Source organism: Uloborus diversus, chromosome 9 (assembly GCF_026930045.1).
Source record: "Uloborus diversus isolate 005 chromosome 9, Udiv.v.3.1, whole genome shotgun sequence".
NCBI classification, from domain to species: Eukaryota; Metazoa; Arthropoda; class Arachnida; order Araneae; family Uloboridae; genus Uloborus; species Uloborus diversus.
Genome location: NC_072739.1, coordinates 71294340 through 71316167, shown reverse-complemented (window position 1 = coordinate 71316167; position 21828 = coordinate 71294340). Strand labels below are relative to the sequence as shown.

At 31.5% G+C, this 21828-nt stretch overlaps 1 protein-coding gene across 1 annotated transcript in view; it reads left to right on the top strand.

Moving 5' to 3' along the window:
- The window catches only part of LOC129230311 (pyruvate dehydrogenase phosphatase regulatory subunit, mitochondrial-like), a 158359-nt gene that overhangs the window by 25908 nt on the left and 110623 nt on the right, over positions 1-21828 (top strand). Inside the window, 8 exon segments of the mRNA XM_054864709.1 lie at positions 6906-6987; positions 9701-9782; positions 12513-12594; positions 14659-14780; positions 15222-15336; positions 16303-16455; positions 17186-17310; positions 20286-20478. Coding sequence (XP_054720684.1) covers positions 6906-6987; positions 9701-9782; positions 12513-12594; positions 14659-14780; positions 15222-15336; positions 16303-16455; positions 17186-17310; positions 20286-20478 — 954 coding nt within the window.

Sequence of the window (21828 nt, the reverse complement as noted above, 5' to 3'; positions counted from 1 at the left end):
ATGACTGTAAAAGTAACTGAGAGAAGAAAAATAAGTACAACAGCTATACTAAATGAAGTTCATTAAAATTGATAAAACATATAAATAAAATATTAGATATAATATCTCCCTATCCTCTCTCAGGAAAGATATTTCTGTGTTGGAAAGGGTTCAAAGAAAGGTTACTGGACTAGTAAGAGGACTTTCAGATTTAGACTATGATAACAGACAATTCTCAATACAGTAAAACCTGTGAAGTTGACCACCTGTCTAAGTTGACCGCTTTTTTCAGTCACGGAATTAGCCCTTATCATATAAATCAACCTCTCTAAGTTGACCACTAAAGTAGTGCACTGCAAGTGATCAACTTACACAGGTTTCACTGTACAGTGAACTACTTTAGTGGTCAACTTAAACAGGTGGTCAACTTACAGTGGTTGATTTATATGATAAGGGCTAATTCCATGCCTGAAAAAAGTGGTCAACTTAGACAGGTGGTCAACTTCACAGGTTTTACTGTATGTATAGCCTGGACCAAAGGAGAGCCAGAGGGGAGATGATTCAGTTGTTTAAATTTATCAAAATGAAAGATTTTAGTGGGTTAAATTTTCTCACGGAAAGCAAGACAAGGGGATATTGTTTTAAGATATTCAAAACTCAGGCTAACCTGGAAATTAGGAACAATTACTTCTTTAATAGGGTCGTGGGCACTTGGAACAGCTTACCGGAAGAGGTGGTAATGAGCAAGGGGGTGGATAGCTGTAAGAGGACCATTGATCTTCATTGGGGACTTATAAACTTACTAGGACCAGCCTAGCTGAGCCCAGAGCCTGTTGCTGGTCGTCACATTTGTATTTGTAAATAATGAAAATTATTGATTTTAAGCCTACATATTGTAATAACAATGTAAGAAAATAAAGAGTGATTTGAGGATTCATTTACTATTTTGAAGACTGGTTTGTGCTGATTGAAAATATCAGGTAGATATCAAAGTATCCGATATATATCAAAATATCGGATATTTTAGAAAGTATAATATTTTCGAACCCTGGTTTTTATAGTGTTTGTGTGAAACAATCCTATGTAACTTGGTTACAAAGCATTGTATTTTGCTGTACTAAGAGGTGTTAAAATATACCTCTCCAGGGTTCGTACGCCCTTGAAAAACCTTGAAAAGTGCTTGAAAAAAAAAAGTTCATTTTCAAGTGCTTGAAAACCTGGAAAAAGTTTTAAAACCTTGAAAAAGTTTCTTGGTGCTTAAATTCTTTCAAAAATCATCGGATTGTGCTTAAAACCTTTTATAAAGTATTTTACTAATGCTATTTTCTGAACATGCGTTCGATTTGCAACATCGCGAAAAATCGCTTCCCTGTTTGGGAATTCAATCCTTTTCCATCTTGTAAATATTTTGAAGTTTTTTACAGTCGGAAGCTATTTTGACGTATAGTACCTCAAATTAGTTTATTTTTTGTTTAATTTCCATGTCTAAAAAAGGAATTATTTTGTAAACCATAACAACATTGAACTTTCCCGAATTTCGCGAAAAATTTCTCTTTTTTGAAATTTCAATCTTTTTACATCCTGCAAATATTTAAATATTTTGGCTAATCGATTGTTATTTTCGCATATACTACCTCAGATTAGCATATTTTAAATTTAATTTTAGTAAAATATTAATAAAATTATTTTATGGAAAACATGCCAACGTTGAACTTACTCAGACTTCGCGGAAAATTGCTTCTCGTGTTTGAAATTTGAATTTTTTTGCATCTTCCAAATATTTAAATATTTTGGCTAATCAGATGTTATTTTCATACATGCTACCTTAGATTATGTTTAATTTTATGATGTATTTTATGTTTAATTTTAGTAAAAAATTAATGAATTTATTTTATGGGAAACATGCCAGCATTGAACTTAATTCGTGACAATTTGCTTCTCTTGTTTGAGGTTTCAACCCTTTTGCAACTTGTAAATATTTTAATATTTTCTAGCAATTAGAAATTATTTTGACACATGCTACATAAGATTAGCTTGTTTATATTATTTTTAATAACTAAAAAGTTAATTATTTTTGTTTTGTTTAATTACATATATACTTGCTTAATTTTGCAATTTTGATTTTAATTTTATCATTAGCTAATTCTTGGTTATAACAGATTTTTTGAAAAAAAATTTAATTTAAGCGCGATTGAGCACTTAACATTTTGACTTAAATTTTGTATTTTAATAATAAAGTTGAGTTATACAATTTTGTAAAGTTGAATTTATAAGTACATCATTTTTTATGTCTGCTAAAATAATTAAGGTATATAACACGGGTGATTGTGTTTTGGTTATTCACTGGAAATCCAGTAGAGTTTGTTATGTTTTCACCTCCCTACTTCCAATTTTCCCCCTTTACCTCAAATATTCAAAATTACTACTTTTGTTGGATTGTGGGGCATTTGGAACAGCTTACCAGAAGAGGCTGTAATCAGCAAAGGGGTAGATAGCTTAAGGAAGGTCATTGATATTCATTGGGGTCAAATAAATTGACTAGGACCAACCTAGTTAGGCCCTTTGCTTGTTGCTGGTTATCAATAGGCACTTATCTGTGCAATATTTTAACTTCATAAATTATTTTAACATAAGAAATGAATTATATCTGTATCAAAAGTAATTGCTGTACACATGTATATTTAAGTAATAGGGGTCTTAGTTTTAAAAATTATCCCCCCCCCCCCCGATTAGCTCGGTGAAACTTACAGGTGATTTTGTATGAAATCGATTGATTGATTTATACTTTGATACCCATAAATAATTATCAAAAGTCTAATACTATTAAACTTAGTGCAACCGGAAATTACCTTCTGGGTTGTGTTTTTGATCCTAACCGCCCTTATATGTGTATGAACCACTATCAATCAAAACCTCCTCTAGCAATTCCATTGAATTTAGGCATTGTGGTGTTTTCTGATAAGAATTAAAATCACTCAGAAAAGGTTCTTTTTTTTTATTTATTTATATTTTTTTTATAAATATTAACTTTCATATTCTATAAAATATGCTTCTTTGAATGTGAATATTTCAAAATTAAACCTCGTAGGACCTGCTCCTCTTTATGACCAAGTTTTTCAGACATTTGCAGAAAAACTTTCAACACAGTGGATCTTTTTTTTAATCAGAGTCTGTTGTTGTAGAAAAGGCAATTTTGTTTTTCTTTACTTTTGTATATTATTACCTATTATTTATATGTTTGCATTGAATGAAATCTTCATACAATATTTTTAGTATAAATTTATGATATTGCCTTGAAAAAAAATTTTTTTGCCTTGAAAAGTACTTGAAAAGTGCTTGAATTTTTTTCTCCCTTAAGGGTATGAACCCTGCTCTCTCACTACCTTGATTTCTCATAATTATTTACCAGATAGTTCAACGTTATTTTGCATCATAATTCTCTTTAAATTTCCTATTTCTTGTTTGGCAACACTTTTGCTGTCATTTTGTGTTCCTGTTGCATGAAGGTGTAGCAAGATGTATCTAAACCTTTTCTATAACGTATGATCAATTGTAAATATATTAATCCAGGTTCATGAATCTGTTTTATTGTTTACTAGCTGCATTGCCCAGTTTTGCATGATCTACCTTGAAAAGAAAAGTTAAGTCAAGTGACGCATGTTCAACAATCAGGCTTTAATTGGAGAAAAAAAAAATACTGTAAAATTTCATGTCAAAATAATCATTCTTAAAGAAAGAAAACGGCAAATCAAAAGTTCCTGAATAAATTAAACGTGACCTTCCTGATTATCTTCTACTGGAAGCACGCTAATTTAAAATGAGATCGCGTAAACGATAATTTTATGATATGAAACTCTGTTTCATTAGGCTTTAAAATGCTTTTAAATTTTTTCACGGTGATTTTACAGCCTTTTTTTAAAAATTTGATGGAATTAAGTCAATTTCAGGGGTATTTTTTGTGGGCTTTTGAGTGGAACTAAAAATTTGAACTGATTGGATAATTCTGCCTTGTGTAGGTAAACGGCAGTATCTGCAGAAATAAGTTTTCGAGATATTTGAAAAAACGCGTTTTGGATTCAATACAAATAATAGGGGAATGTTGAAATGAGACGTCTTTTTCGCGCTGTTTTTTCAGCGAAAACCAAATAAGCGAGCTTGTACAGTAAAAATAACGTACAATAGATGACAAAAATGCAAAAAAAATGAAAAATTTGCAGTTACTGCCCTTTACCTGCACACGGCAGAATTATTTCGGGTTGGAAGAGCCATTTAATGCCATTTTTCGGCCCTAAAATTAAAATTCAAACAGTTTGGTTCTTTTTTTGGCAACTTGAAAGCCCCTCTACATTCCTTCTCAGGTGCCCAAGTACCTCTGTGCCAAATTTGGTCGAGTTCCGACCTAAACTGGATTTGTATAAAGAACATACATACATATATATTCAGTGATTTATTTATATAGGTACATCTTGTCTTTTAAAATTCAGCAAAAGGTACATCTGCTTATTGAAGTATTTGTTTTGTTTATTACCTATATTACCCAGAATTTCGACTATCAGAATTACCTTTGGTTCCAGTTACTCTGGATAAATGAGGTTGTACTGCATACATTTTTATTACTTCTATAATTAAAAAAAATGAAATGTCTAGTACCTTCCTTTGTCCAAAATTGCTTTCTTAATTGGTAATAAATTCTGTATTCTGAGGACTTTCCCCTTAAGACTTTCCTCTGATGTCAACCTTGCACTTTTAGTGTCGAATAAAATTGGTGAAGTCAGAGAGGTAACAGGTACGGGGGCCTTCTAGGAGGGAATCTAACCCTTTAGGAATCTTATGGCCTGGCTTAGAAGCTAATCAGTTTTATTAATATTGATTCAAAACTATTTCATTATTTACCAAGCACATGCATAGCTCTTGAATAAGTACAATTGGTGTTGTTCCCACTGATTCTGGTACTCCAAAAAAAAAAAAAAGAAAGAAAAATGAGAAGAAAAAAAAGTGGTGCCAAATAGTATTTATTTTTTGCATTTGTATGAATTCTTGCTTCCATCCTGTATGGCTTCCGCCATTGAATAGTCAGCCAGAAATTCAGGACCGCATACAGCCAAGGCAAACCCCTAGTCAGTTTTATCACCAGGCCCAACTTTGCTCCCCCCCCCCTCAAATAAAAAGATGAAAGAAAAAAGACGGAAAGAAAGAGAGAGAAAAAAGAAAGAAAGGAAAAAAATCAAAACTGCTTACTAGAAACAATTAACTCTATTTTAGTGCCACAACAGTAAATACCAAAAGATTATATTTTACAAACTATCATAATTTTATTTTAGGAATACTGCACAGAACTTCCAACTTCTAAACCAAATTTTCATACATTGAAACTATGCACATTCAGAATATTGAACATATTTCAAAGCAACCTTCCTTACTTTTTCATTTTGTGAAATCATAGGAAGATCAAGTTTATTGAAAGCTTGTTCTCCAGTGCTAAAACTTCGAGACTAGTTGCCTGTTGCAATACACGACCATTTGTCAATTATTTTTTTATTATTACCAGGTTTTAAACCCATTATTACCTCTTTTAGAAATTATTAGAGGAGGGACAAAAATAGGACAACTATTTAAAAATCTGGTAAAATGACTTTTTTTTTAACGGAAAAAATTGCTTTTAATGTATTTAAGCTCAAATACCATGTGTAGGCTTAGTTGGTGGTGGTATATAATTTTTTTTTTGGGTTGATTGACTGTTGTGTATGCTAATCAGAGACCAAAAAGCTTAAGGGGGACGAAATATGGCTACTTCGCCCTACTATTCGCAATTCTCAATTTAACACCCTCTCATACTTTCTTATGATCATTCTTTTTACTACCTTTTACAAAAAAAGGAAGTAGTGTATTTGCAAAAATATTTTCACTCAAAAATCGACTTTAATTTCCATTTTACTCACCCCCGAATTGATATTGAGTTTTTTTTCTGACTCGACCAGATGTGGATAAGTGCCTAAGAACGTATAGACACGCGAAATATCCGTAATGATGATTCCCGAGTTAATTACAACAAATTTTCTCGTGAAGTCGGTATGTACGTATGTATGTATGTGCTTACGTGCGAATGTATGTCGCATAACTCAGGAACAGCATATCCTAGAAAGTTGAACTTTGGTACATAGATTCCTAGTGGGGTCTAGTTGTGCACCTCCCCATTTGGTTGCATTTGGGTGTTTCTAAAGGGGTCTTTTGCCCTTTTTCGGGGGAAATCATTGTTAATTTCGATGTAAACTCAAGTGGTGTTATAATTTGTTTTACGCTTGGCAATATATCACCAGTCTTTTGGTCGCCAATTTGGAGACAAATTTGGCGCTTTTTAATTTTTTTTTCTTTTTTAAAATCTGTTTCAGTTTGGCCACTGTTGGTGATGTTTAGAGAGTAAACTATTGAATCACATTAAAATTGCCAGTAATGGGGAAATGACATTAAATTGGAGTAAAAGGAAATCATGTGATTGCATACATCAGCTCGTTTACGAAGGGGGGGGGGTAAATGTATTGTACATTGTACAGATATATATACAAAAGGTTGCATGCACAGAACAATCACCATTTATATCACCACACACTTTCGCTGTTCTCATCATTAGTGAGTACAGAACATTTGTTCATTTTCTAGCATCAGGCGAGCACTTACATTCATTTGCACTTAAGTTTTTGTTTATTCAGCTTTTTTTTTTGCATAATTGTTTTCTTTTCTTCTGTTTTTCTACTTTTTCTTTCTTTCTACTTTTCTTTCATTTTTTCTCTTTCTTTTCTTCTTTTTTTTTCGTGTCAGTATCGCCCCCCCCCCCCCGCCCCTCCCACCAAGTCCCGGGCCTTTAGTTTTAGTTTTTGAATGTTTTCTAAATGTTTTACTTACTAAAGGAAATGTTGTATTTTATATAGGATATGTAGAAACTGGTTCTATAAATGTCGCAAGAACGAAAGAAAGAATGATTGAGTTGCGAAGACTAGCTTCTGAAGCAAGGTAAGTGATTTTAAATAACTCTAAAACATACCTGTTATAGTTGTTGAACTCATTTGTAAAATATATGTTATAGCGTTTTATTTGTAATTAATTTGAAAATTTATTTATTTTTTTGATTCATTATTCCTCATTCTCCACAGATAATCAAACATAAGAAATTATGGAGAAGGAAATAGTAATTACTGTCCTGCAATAATAATTAGAATGAAATTTATTTACAAAATGAGAAAAAATAGTGAATTAAAAACATAACTATTATTAATTCTTAAATAGTTGCAAATTAAGTAGAAACACATTCATTCGTGCTGTAAAACTGGCTATAATTTTGCCAAAAATATCAAGCATATCTTAGTATTGTTTTCAGTTATGCTTCTATTTAGTGACATTGAATAGCATTGACTTGTTAGGCTGAATTATTACTGGGAATGCTTCCCTTTTCTTCTTTACGTATGGCAATTGGAAATAATATGTGGGTTTGGTATTAAATGATCATATAAAGTAATTTTATGTAGTAAAATTACTAGGTTGAAATGTATATGAATGCAAATTAATTTTAACAATAAAAATATATTCGCACAGGAAATAATGTTGCTAGAATTACAACTTACCCTTTATTGTTGTAAAATGCTGCTTTTATTGTTTTTGTCCTGCTTTTATCATTGTAAAATATGATAAAATTTTAAAAATAGTCAAGAGATCCTTCACATCATTTTCTTCTGCATAACTTTCATGATTTAAATTCTCAGGTTAACTTCGATTGATTTTCCACAGCTCTGTTAAAAATCTTCAGCTATTTTGCTTCTCAAATGCTGATATTTTTCTGATAATTATGAAATACATTGTTATACTTTGTGAAACGTTAGATATGTGATATAATTAAACCTTCTTTAGACTCACAATGTCGATTAATTCTGTATTTACTATTCAGATTTATTTTTAAAACATAAACATGCATTCATTACACCATTACTTGTTTTGACTTCTGTAATGAACTGAAATAGTACTGGTTATTGACTTGTTTTGAAATAGCTGAAATTTTTTTATTCTATTTATTTTTATTTAAGTTGGCTTAGAAATAGGCTGACTGGTAAATACAGAGTAGTTGTGTATAGCATTTCTTCTCAAATAATAAAAGAACCTTAATTTGTAAGGAAATGAAATCAGATTTCTGATGGCAATTAAAAACTTCTTTTAATTTTTTTCGTAATTTCAAAAACCATCTGAAAAAAAGCACGTTGAATGAATTTATGAATGAAAGGGCTGGAATGTGTGTGTGTGATGTTTAGACGACTTTATCTTATTTACAGCCATAATGGGCAGTATCTTTAGAGAAGCTCAAGTTTGAAAAGTGAACTAAAAAGATCTTTATTTGATAGTTTGAGTGTTAGTTGATTTTTTTTCTAACCAATCTTAACATTGTTTCTGATAAACTTAAAAGAAAAAGCATTGCTGTTCTGTTAAATAAATTATACTGTAGAATACCTTTATAACGCCGACCTATATAACGCAATTATCTATAAACCGCATAACTTTTCAGAAGTAAACAATAGGTTTTGAAGTTTAAAAAATCCCTCTGTTTTGCTTTTCAAACATAAAAATTGTCAGGCAAATTAAATTTTGGAAGTTTTTCATCTTTCCATCTTAATTTAAATCTTTTAAATGAAAATTAGTATTCATAGTAAGCAGAAAATACCAGATAGCTCTTGAAGATGCAGCTGTTATGCAAAACATGAAGCTAGCAGAAGTGCAGGATATTTCACTTTTTTTAATTGTGAAACATTTGTTTGTGAATGACTAATTGTAATGTTAGTGCTTTAATACCCATTGCAGATAAAACTCACTCTGAAGTGCTTTTTAATAGATATATTCTGAATATTAGTTTCAAAGTTTGCAAAATGATGTATATAACACAAAAACCTGTATAATGCAAAAGCTCTGGTCCCAAGGTGTGCGTTATAACGGTCTTCTACTGTAATTCCTATTCCAGTCTTGAGCAGATTGCATTATTTACCAAAACTTTGAAATATGTCTCTTTTCATGAACCCAACATTCTTAGTTCATTTTATTAGAGTTTCGAAAGGTTTACAAATTTTCTATCTTTTTGTCAAACAAGTTTTATTTTCATTTAAATATATTTTCTGAACCATTGTTGAAAATTTAATTAAACTCTTTACAACTAATTACTTTTGTTAATTTAAGAACACTGCCTCATGATTAAATTGTTGTTTGAAGTGTAGATCTGGTATAAAATTTTCAATTTGCTGAAGATATAATGAATATATGAATGTTATAGGCAAATTCTTCTGTTGAAGTTGGCCATGACTTACACTAATAACTAAGATGCATCTTATGTAGTGAGAGGAATATTGCTTAAATTTTCCTTGTTACTTTCCCAAAATCCTATGATATGGTTGATAGTAATAAAACAATAAAATATATTAATGTGAAAGTAAAGCAAAATGAGTAGCTTATCCATAGTGTGTTCCAAAATATTAATATTCAAAGGATAGTGCCAGAACTGCAAATATTATTGATATCAACGTCCAAATCATTTTTGACATTATTTTGTCATAACTCATAATAATAATTTTCTTTACGGTATATTTCTTATTCAGTCTAAGGAGACCTTAACAGTAGACAATGTAAGATGGGTAGGTGAGGATTCTGTTAATATTCCTGCATTAGTTTATGTCATTCGTCTATCTTCTTTTAGTGTCCATAATTTGAAGTTCGAAGTTCTAGATCCAAAGGATATTTTGAAGTATCACCCTTTTGTGAAGCCTGATGGTCTTGAAGTAAGTTTATCTGTGCTCTTAATTTTAAGAAAAATGTGCCCCCTCCCTGGAATTGAAGAGCTTGTTTCTAAATGACTTTTAGTCTATTTTTTTCCCTGGAATGGTGATTCTGTTGTGTCCACTTTATTATGAAATATAAGGAACCCCCAAAAATCTATGGATGATAAAAACACTAAATTATTTGGTTCAGGGATAGAAGTTTAAAAAATTATAATAATAAGTCACTGACCCAACCAATAGTTACGAAGTCTCCCATTCTTGGCCCAAATGGGGGGGGGGGGGGGGGCATTCTCAAGTCTTAGCTAAATTATTTTTAAAAAAAAATTTTGAATGCTATGCAGAACCTAATTATAGCATTACAACGCTGTATAGTTAGGTTTCCTCAACTATACAGACGTTTGTGTCTAGCAATTTAATTTTGGAAATACTGTGATAGTGATTTGAAAATTGTCACAGATTTCATTGTATTCCAATTATATATCAGAATTCTAAATTTTGCATTCTCTATAATTTTCCTATTTTTGAAACGTATGTCCGTAATGTTAAAACATGTATTTGAAGTAACTTTTTTATTCACTTTTGACTCATAAAAACGAGTTTATGTGTTGAGTTATCCGTTTGAATCACAAAAACATTAGAGCATTCCATTCGTTTTCAGGAATTCAAAAGTACCCCAAGTAGGGTGATGTACTTAGTTGTTTCAAACAGTAAGGTAACACGAGCTCTAACATGTGTGCATATTCTCTATATGAATAAAAATGATGCTGAAGATAACAATGATTAGAGCTTTTAAACAGTGTTAGGAGCTGGGTGTCCATTAACAGGTTAAAATGTCAAACAATAGCGACAATGATGGAAACATGGTTTGCCATTGAAACGTGATAAAACAAAAAGTAATACAGGGGGCTCAGGGGGGACGACGACATTTGTGGGCCTGAGCTCAAAGGAGACTCGAGATTTTCGAAATGAGGCGTGAAATATATGTAGGTACTCGGGGTAAAAAATATGGAGGAGAGCCCGGAAAAGTCATTTGTGATGTGCCCCAAAATTTCTGCGCACGCCCCTGGTGTGATTAAATTTTTGCTTTGGGAAGTACCTTCGGACCCCGATTTAACGAATCTCTATTTAACGAATTTTGCGATTTAGCGAATTTTTCTTTTTCCCCATCTAAAATGAAGACAAAAACTCCTATTTACTGAAAATAAACCTCGACTTAACAAATTATTTTAATGACCAAAAAATAGAATTTTTTTTTGTTTATTTGTGTTAGGAAATATTGGATTGTTTTCCAAATGAAATATCCATATTGTCCGAAGCAGAAAAAGACTTTTTTTGGAGTTACAATCTTTGACGGCCGAGAAGGCAACTAATTAATAGCGATAATAATCCAGAAAACGATAATACTCCCATTAAAACTTACTTTTTCAAATGCTTTACATGGCATGGAAACTAAGATCATGTCTCATGCTGCAGGCTGTAAATAACAGAGTATTTTCTTTTCTTCATAAAATAAAAAGAGAATATTTATAGTCAAGTATCAAGGAAATTGTCAAACATCTATTACTCGGTACTTTAAAATTTCATATTAACTAGCATGTAATTAGTCGGGGAATTCAAAATAAAAAGTGTACACTTTCTAATTATGGATATTTATGTGCAGTTGCTTTTTTGAGCTTTTAGATAGGGAATGTGCAGTTTAAAAAAAAAATTATCACTTCCCGATATTACGAATAGCCTCGATTTAAAGTAAAAAGTTTCGATCCCAATGAATTCATTAAATCGAGGTCAGACTATATTAGACCGTCCTCATAAAAATCCAAAGCAATGGAAGCACTTGGGGCGAGGTCGGGAATATAAGGAGGGTGGTCCAATAGCTCCCAACGCAAAAATCTTATCACACTTCCTGTTTCAGTGGTGGACTATGTTTCTGTCAATGCAGCCATTGTCTAACTGACATTTTGTTTCGTTAGTTGCCACCCAGCTCCGAATACCGGCACCGTTTGAAAGCTCTGATCATATTTGTTACCTTCCACGTGATTTTTATTTATGCAGAGAACCTGCACACCAGTCGCAGCTCTTGTTTACCTTACTTTTTGAAACACCTACGTGCTTGTTAAGTTTTCTCATCTTAAATTACAGTAGAAATTATATACATGCATTGATAATATGAATGTGTGCTTGATGCCTTCTGAAAAAGTCGCAAAATTACATTTGATTACACACAAAAGGGTTCATCCAAAAATAACACGCAACAGACCAAACTATTTGAAGATAAAAAACTTCGATGCAATAAGGAGGAAATGCATTGGGCATAGTCAACATTACACCACTGACCTGCGTGAAGTTCGAAAGAAACTTCAACTGCAAAAAAGTTATGCACTAAAATGAGTTCCAGACGTAGAGACAATTTAACAGGTGTATTATGTTCCTTACTATTCTTGATTTATATTATGATTTTTAATAAGAACTAAACGGATGAAATGCTTTCAAATTTGTTTAAGCTAGTAATTAAATTTAACCAAAATTCAAATTTCTATGTTTTTGCAGAGGTTTAACAATTTAAGTGTTAACTTTCGAAGTTTTAAAAATTAATTATTATTTTAATTTTTTAAAAATTAATTTGGAAAATATTAATTTGTGCTGTAATTCATGCAGTTTATTCATGAGTTAGTTTTACTGCATTTATTATAGACCGACAAGAGTTAACGAGTGTTCCCTTCTTCCTCTCAGGGAGGTATTTGGGTGCCTAGTGATGGTGTTGTGAATCCATTGAGTGTGTGCCATGCCCTTGCTAAAGTGGCCCAAGATGGAGGTGATGTTTTGTTATTGCTGTTTCCTTTAGTTTTCAATTAGCAGAAAATGAATTTGACAAATGAGGAATAAAATTAAAATTAATCAACTATTTGATTTATTTGGGCTCAATAGAATTAATGACAAAAGAAGTGTTATAACGCCATCTATTAATTTTATTACAAAATTTTGTTATGGCGGGTACCTATTGATATTAGTTTTATATTGTAACAAAAGTACCAAAATTGATATTATATTGTGGCCAGTTTTTTCAAACAATGTTTCTGCCCCTGATAAATTTGCTTAGCATTTAAATTGTATTTTTTTCATCTATGTTTCATTGAGATGAGAAAATAATTTGTCATCTTACATGTACTCAGAATTCCTAATTGGCCCCGTTCTCCCTAAAAACCTTTTATTTTATTTTATTTTATTTTTTTTTACAAAGTTTAGTCTGCCTTTTCCCCATTGTCCTGAAAAATAAGTTCTAATTTATAGATGTAAACTCTTTTATCCGTTATCCTATATTGTTTTCCTTCTCCTTTTCCCCCTGATAGGTGCCCACTTTATATTTATATTGGTCAAAAATGATTTCCAGTAAAAATTTATTGCTTATATATATTTTTTTTAATCCTATGATGTGTTGGAATAATAGATTTTATCTCAAACAATAATATTTCAGTACTTCTTTATTTGAATTTACTTGCTTATTTTTATGAACTTATGTTTCTTTTAACCATTATGGGCATTAAACAGTGGTTAGCATTTAGATCATAAAAACATTTCTGTATGATTTTTTTGTGTTATAAGTTTTTTTTTTTTGTGATATTTTTTAAGCTTCTTAGTCTGTGCATGGCTTTTTTTCCATAGTGGGAGGGGGTGGAAGGCTGCCTTATGACTTATTTTAATTTAATCTTGTTGTGATCTGGGAGCCTAAACTCAAATTAATTCGACAAATATTTAAATTTTCTCAAGCAGGCAATTTTTTCGATCATATGAATAGTTGACTATCAATGCTTTCAAAAATGAGACAAAAAGGTATTTGCATGAAATGAATTTTTTCTGTCACCTCTACGATGTTTTAGTCAATTGAATATTAGAATCTGTTGCATTCTCAACAGCAGTTACAATCTTACTACAGACTTTAAAAATTTCTACTGTGAAACTATGGAAATTTCGATATTTTAAAAGGGTTTCAACTTAAGAAACTGGATGATACTGGCATAGTATGATAAAAATATAAAGTGTCTGCGCACACAACTCAAAACTATCTGCAGGTAGGAAAATCAACATACAATGCATATGTAAAATATTTTCTAGAATGCCTTTTGCTTTTAAACAATTATCAGGCGATGCACGAATCTACAGCAAATGGATCCTCACACGACATGTGCTTATGCCTCTATTTTAACAAACTGGATGCAGGATCTATTCAGAACTGCAAATTGTTACTTTACCCTTTTGTGACCTCTGACCTTTGTTTTGCACTGTTGTTATCACTGCCACTGTTGTTACCATTGTTTTGTTACCTTTTCTTGACCACTTTTGTTACCACTGAGACATATCTGTCATTCCAGTAGTTTCGAATGATCCTGCGTGATATATCTCAGTTCAACTAATTTATCTTTTCATTGCATTTTTAGTCGTTATTTCAGTTCTTCCGAAACATATGTGTCCCACTGTCACATACTGATAGGAAGCATATGTTTCACTGACACCCCCTCTCCCTGAACATAAAGTAGAGAATTGTGGAGCAAAGAACAAATTAAAAATTTATTTTGAAAATAACAATAAAGGTAGAACAATGTATTTTATAAGGGTTTTTGAATTGAATTATCATTTTTTATTTTTAGTTGGGAATTTGTTCCTTCAAATAAAAGTGGAAAATTATCACTCAGCCCTATATATGAGGTATAGTGATAATTAAAAGGATGATTCTAATAAAATAGTTTTTATTTGATAATGAAACAGACTTTTCTTCAAATGAATGAATGGATGAAGAAATGAGTAAATAAATTAAACAATAAATAAATAAGAGTTCATTTATGAATGAATAAGAAAATTAGTAGATTTGTGATACTTTTAGGTGTTAAGTACTATGAAGGAATAAAAGTTCTGGAAATTCTCACCAATGGAACAAAAGTGACTGGTGTTAAAACAAACTTCGGAGTTATCAACTGTGAACATTTGATTCTGTGTGCAGGAATGGTGAGAGTGAATTTTTTTTATCTTTAATGTAACATTTAAGAAAATAATTATATGTAAGACATTATTGTTGTATGAAAGGGGAGAGAAACTTAGGGAACCATTAATATTCCTGAAATATTTTTTTTCAATCTATCTTGAACTTTATTCTTATACAAAACACACTGACGGCTCAGTCATTTTTAAGCTGGTGGTAGAATGACTGAGCTGGCAGTATATTTTGTGTATTTCTGCCTTAGCCCTGGCTATGGGTGGTAACTTACGGCAAAATATCTTTATTTCTGTTTTTTAATTTCAGTTTTTATTGCTTGTTTAGCATAGGCAAGTGCAGACCTTTTGTTAATGTTTGTTGTCTAATATATGTTTTGAGCAGTTTCTGTGGAAAAATTTGCAAAAAATGTTATTTTTATATGATGAACTTCGCTTTTTTTTCCCTAATATCAGTGGACTAGAACTTTAGCTATAAATTGCATTCCTCCTTGCAATATTCCAATACAAGCTGCAGAAAATGCATATGCCATAACAAGACCTGTTCCTGGGTTAACATCTACAACCCCTAGTAAGTCTTTTTTTTTATTCATTAAACAAAAGTTTTTTCTGATTTTTTTTTTTTTTTCAAAGTACAGTAGAACCTAATATACCATCCTCTGGTATACCATTAAGTTGGTTATATGCAATCATGTTCCTTTGACATTTTAGCAATGTGTTTAAAAATACTGTATTCTTTGATTTGTGAAGTCTGCATTGTGTCATATATCAGGGGTGCCCCTCTCCCCCAGTGCAATACCCCAAATTCCCCCTCCCCCCAAAAAAATCTTAACCCTCTTTCCCGTTTTTATTTTTTGCTCTTTTATTTATTTTTATTTTGTGAAATACTTTTTTTATTTATTCTTTAAAATGTTATTTATTTTTAATAATTAAAATTATTATATTAGAAAAGATCTGTGCGACGCCAGTGACATACACACACACAAACTAAAAAAATAAATTAGTAAATAAATTTGAATGAATAAATAAAAAAATAAATAAATCTCCCCTAGAAACTTTGATGGCACAACTTGCGCCATATTCCCGCCCTATGGGCACCCCTGTCATACATCCTATTTTTTATGTACAATATCTTCTGCTTTCTAAACTCTTTCTGATCCAGATTCAGAAAATATACTCATCCCTCAGTCTGAATTTATATTATTTTTAGACTGTTCTTCTGTGTATATATTTTTATTTAAATGCTTCTTTTTAAAACCTGATATATGCAACAATGTAAGATGCAATTTCAACATTGACAGGGCATTAAATTCAAGGTCAATTAGTATTGTATTGTGTTTTACATTACCTTTATTAATTTATTCACTTGAAAAAAAGCTTTCATTTATCATGATAATGTTAATAAGTTGGGTGCAAATCATGTCCCCCAATCCTCATAGTTTAGCAGGGTTCTACTGTACTAAACTTTCTTTTAGCAAAATGGGAGTTTTCTTTAAAATAGTTTAATTTTGATGTTGATTACTTAACTTCTTTACAGTTCTGAGGGATTATGATGCTGGAGTTTATGTACGAGAATTCAATTCTGGATTCATGATTGGTGGATTCCCCAAGCAAGCTAGGCCTTTGTTTTGTGAAAAAGTTCCTGAAGAGTTTTCTTTTCAAGACTTATCTTCTGACTGGGAGTATTTTAGTAAGCATCCTAGTACTGAAAAATGACTTACCTCATTTTTTTCTATAAGCATTTCTTCAATAAAATCTCATTTATCTGTCTTACACTCTAGTCATAAACATAGTACATTCTGTCATTTTACTGCAGTCCTCGGCTGGAAATGACTGAGTTGGCGGTGTGTTTCATGTATATAAACATAGTACATTTGACCTAGCTAAAAAAAAAAAAAAAGACAGCCTTAAAGCATTGCTTTTCCTATTAAACTTATCTTGTTTTAAAATTAGTTTCATCTCTTCAAATATGCTTCAAAAATATTTTCTTCACTACAGTCCAAAATGACAACGCTCCTAAAATAAGGCTAAATGGTCACTTTGACCTTGCCCTTAATTAAAAAAAAAAAAAAAAAAGCTTATCTGTAGGTAAAATACCCTATTAATTTTTTTTCTAAATTCCTTTTAAAAATTATAATTTCCTTATACTCAGATTGGCACTTTTCCTGATAATCACCGTCAAATGTAAATTCCATGGTGACCAATTGTAAATTATAATCTTTGTATTTTTAAGAGTTAAAATTGTGTCTTCAAAATATAATTTAAATATGCATGCCTCAAATAAAACTTAATTTCAGCCATTGATGGGCTCATAATTATAACATGGATTCAAAATGAAAACTAAAAAGTGATGCACATTGTCTTGCATTGGAAATGAAGTGATATTTAAAAAAAAATTATTTCATTAAATGTTTCTCTAGAACCTGTCTATGAAGAAGCTTGCTTTCGTGTGCCTATTCTCAATCAAGTTGATATACAAAAATATACTAGTGGACCAGATACATTTACTCCAGATGGACACTGGATTTTAGGAGAAACCGCAGAGGTATATATACCTTTATGTTAAATTTTCTTTTGAAATTTTAGATGAAGTTCTCACTTTTTTGAAAATGGAAAATATTTTTCTTAATTACTGTATACTATTGACACTTGGCATTTTTCAATTGTTTAAATATTTAGCATTATACCCCAGTTTTTCTGAGTTCAGCAGGCACATTTGTCATGAAAACATTGTTACAGAAATGCTACAAAATTACTTTGGAAGTAATTAAAATGTTTAAACCTTAGTAAATGAATGAATAAATAAATCATAAAATTTAGACCCAGTCGGGGGGTGGAAAATCTCCTCCAACTACGCAGAACTGCTTCTATTTTGAAAACCTGCTACATTTTGCTCCTAATTCATAAATAGCGAAATTCGTCGATTTTGCCCCTTGTTGAAAATAAAAAATCAAAACTTCCATTTTGAAAACTCATCTAAGTTGCCCGTAAGATATCAAAGGGTTCTTCATTCTGCTCTAAAAACTGAAATAGGCTGATTTTGCAGCCGGAAATTGAAAATTGGAAGTTTTGTTTTTCAAAACTCGCCAACAGGGCCCAATTTAGAAATTTTGGGACTGTAAGCACAACAAACCTGTGGGGCCCCCTTGACTTGCAGAGCCGGAGAACGTGCTCAATGGCACGTCTTTTTTGTCATTGCAGAGGTTTCCATCCCCCAACAAAAAAGGTGTACCATCCAAAAAAAGCCCCCCCCCCCCCAAAAAAAAAAGGTGTAATCTGCACCATTGAATTTTTTTTTTTTTTTTAATTTTTAGGTTGAACCTTACATAAATAAACAATTGTAAAAGATTCAAACATCTTAAAATATTGTAAATCAACAAAAATAAATGCCTTATTTAAGCAGTAAAAATAAGCTCTCTACTAACATGGAGTGACATCTGAGTGGTCTCATACTACGCTAAATGTCACTCCAGATAGTTTTTCACTCCATTGAAGAAAGTTTATTTTCCGCTGAACTCATAAACCTTGTTAAAACAGAGCCAGCAATAACAATTTAATTTTCAAACTTACACTAGAACAAAAAATGTTCAGAAAAATTTTGTAGTGCAAATCAAATATAAACATTCATGATGAAAAAACTTTTTTTGTAATTCCCCCCCCCCCCCAAGCTTGTGCTTCTTATTCATATACTTAAATCAGGCTCTACTCGCCAAACTTTTCAGTTGAAAAAGAATTTCTTCCGATTATCAGCTGTGTTGTCAAAAGTTCGTAAACAGTTTCCTACTTTTTCAATACAGCTAAGAATTGTCCTTTCTCCTAAGTTTCGTGCAAGAATCCCTGGTTTTGCGGAATTGCTCACTCTTCCCCTTTTCAATTTATTTCCCCCTGATTTTTAAAGTTATAATATTCTTTATTGTCCCAATTTATAAAAATTTTGCTTACTGTTGATATTAAATGTTTGCTGACTAATCTTGTTGTGTTGCAATCTTTGGTTGCAGTACTTCAGTGCACTAATCAAGATTCTTATCTTGCAAAATTTCCCTTCTATTTACGGTCAGAATTTGCCTGCAAATTCAGTAAATTGAAGTAGTTAACAGTTATTTTTAAAACAGCCTCACCTCTTAGCTTTTCAATTCCCATTCTCTTCAAATCTCCCAGCACTAGAATGAATACAAGCAAACTAATAATGTAATTAACAGCAGTTTCTAATTAATTAAACATGTGTATCGGGAGAAATTATTTTTCTTGCTTATATATTTTAGCTTTTTTTTTCATACAACATAATTTTTTAAATAGTTTAAAAAGATCTCTAATATTTGAAATGAAAAATTTCTTAATTTCTACCTTGTAATAAGCCTATGTTTTATCACCAATAATTGCACTTTATTTACATAGTTTTAATCCTTTTGCATCCCAAAATTATTTCAATTGTTTTAGAAATTTTAATTTCTTTTAGCCTATGCTATGTGAAACCAATTTCTTTTATCATTTTAATTTTTAATATATAATTATTTTTAAAACTTTATTCAACATTTGCTTCTTACACCTTTAAGCTAGAATAAATATAGAAATGACATATGAACTGATGCATTGGAATGCAATTTTTAAAGAATGAAACAAGTGCTATGTTTTTAATTACCTCTTGTGATATTTTTTGTTTACAAAACTGCCATTGACTTTAAAGATTAAAATAGTGTTGTTAAAAGTTGCATCTGGGCTTGAGGTTTAAATTCTTTTGCATCTTGTAAATATTTCAATCATTTTGAACACTTGAGGTTATTTTAACTTAAGCTAATTTAAATATTTAAAGTAACTTCATTTTTTATTTTAAACTAGCGGTACCTGTACCTCTTTGCCCCTAGTAGAAAATTAAAAGGTCACTTGGTTCACCTGTGTATTTACAAATAATGGATGATGAATTTCTCGCCAATTTGCTATGTTAATTTGTTTGTCCACGTTATGGTAATTTGCTCGTCCACATTATGGTAATTTGCTGGTCCGTGTTTTGATAATTTGCTGGGTAAAATGTTCTTAAAATTGGAATAGAAAAAGAACGAAATCGAATTTTCGAAAAATCACTTCGAGGTGCACGCCATTATTCTACAAACCAAATTTGTGCCAAATTTCATAGATATTGGCCAAACGGTCTAGGCGCTATGTGCATCACACAGTCTGGATCTATGTGCGTCACAAAGTCTGGATCTCTGGATGTCTACAGAGCTAGAGATCCAGACTTTCAGCTTTATTATTAGTAAAGATACTCATTGTATTTTCTAAGTTTGATTTTAGTTATTAAATTAATAGTATAAATTTAAATTCATATAAAGTTTTTTTTTTTTTTTTCCTTTTTTAAAGTATGTTTTCATTCTAATAATAATCAACTTCATTCAAATTAGTCTTTTTCTCTTCATTAAAAATTTTCCCCATGCTCTGTTTTTCTTGTAAAATTTCGGTTTTATTTTTCTGTTGAATTCCTCATTCAAATGTGAAAGGCTAACTATCTCTGTTCCCAACATTTAGATTGACAATTTATATGTCGTTGTTGGTATGAATGTGAATGCTGTGCAACCAGCTGGTGGTTTAGGGAAAGAACTTGCAGATTGGATCACTACTGGAGAACCCAAAGCTTACCTTTTGCCATTTGACGTAAGGAGATTTGTTGATGCCCACAACAATAAGAAATTTCTGGAGGAGAGAGTGAAAGAAGCAGTTGGTGATTATCATTAATTGATTTTCAGTTTATTAGGTTAATTGTTCTTAACAATTAAGGAATTTTATCTCTTTAAGCTTCTAGTGATGATAGAAAAGTCTAGCATTTGTCAATGCATAGTTATATTTGTATAAATCATTCACTTTGTCCTTGCTCTCATTTGATGAAAAATTCCTAAGAAATTCCCAAATTTTCTGAGAATGATTATACATACCTTGTTCCAAAAATTGATTAAACTGCTGAACTTTATAAGGACGTCAGATTGCATTGTATCGCAGCTCAAGTCGTCCCTTATGGATGACCCATGTGAGAGTTAAAATTGTCTTGTTGAAATATATCAGGATGTGATTGAAAATTCTGTCCAGGATCAGTTTGATTTGCTGGATGTGGGAAACGATTCTGGGGTAACAAGTGTGGTATGGAGTGTACAATTGAGGGTTTTGACCCCTCGGTCTACAACTCCATTCAAAATGCCTAAAACAGTTCTGCACACTGCCATCACATGATTCGACTTTCCACAAAAGACTCATTTAATAGAAGAAGGACGTTTTTGGTTTAGTTGAGGAGCACCGGACTATTAATTTCATTTTCGTTCATTTTCTGCATTCCAGGCAGAGCATTCTGCTAAAGAAAGATTCCCCTTACCACAGATCCGACATGAGTTTAGTACACTGTTTACAGCAAGGTGGGAAATAACTACTTCATTCCGACAAAAGACACCAACAAATTCCACAAAAGACTCATTTAATAGAAGAAGGACATTCTTGGTTTTAGTTGAGGAGCACCGGACTATTAATTTCATTTTCGTTCATTTTCTGCATTCCAGGCAGAGCATTCTGCTAAAGAAAGATTCCCCTTACCACAGATCTGACATGAGTTTTAGTACACTGTTTACAGCAAGGTGGGAAATAACTACTTCATTCCGACAAAAGACACCAACAAATTCCACAAAAGACTCATTTAATAGAAGAAGGACATTCTTGGTTTTAGTTGAGGAGCACCGGACTATTAATTTCATTTTCGTTCATTTTCTGCATTCCAGGCAGAGCATTTTGCTAAAGAAAGATTTCCCTTACCACAGATCCGACATGAGTTTAGTACACTGTTTACAGCAAGATGGGAAATAACTACTTCATTCCGACGAGCAATACTGATTCTGTTATTGAGGAGCAGTTCTGTAAAAAACTTAAGGAGCAATTTTATGACATTTGCTAAATTAGATTTTCATCAGGAAAACATGCAAGGTTTTAGAAATATTATAAATATTGTGTGCTTTAGCAAAGTTTTTAACAATGTCTTGTTTATTAATTTAAAAAAAAACCATCCAGTACGCTGTATCGACGCATAGTTTTA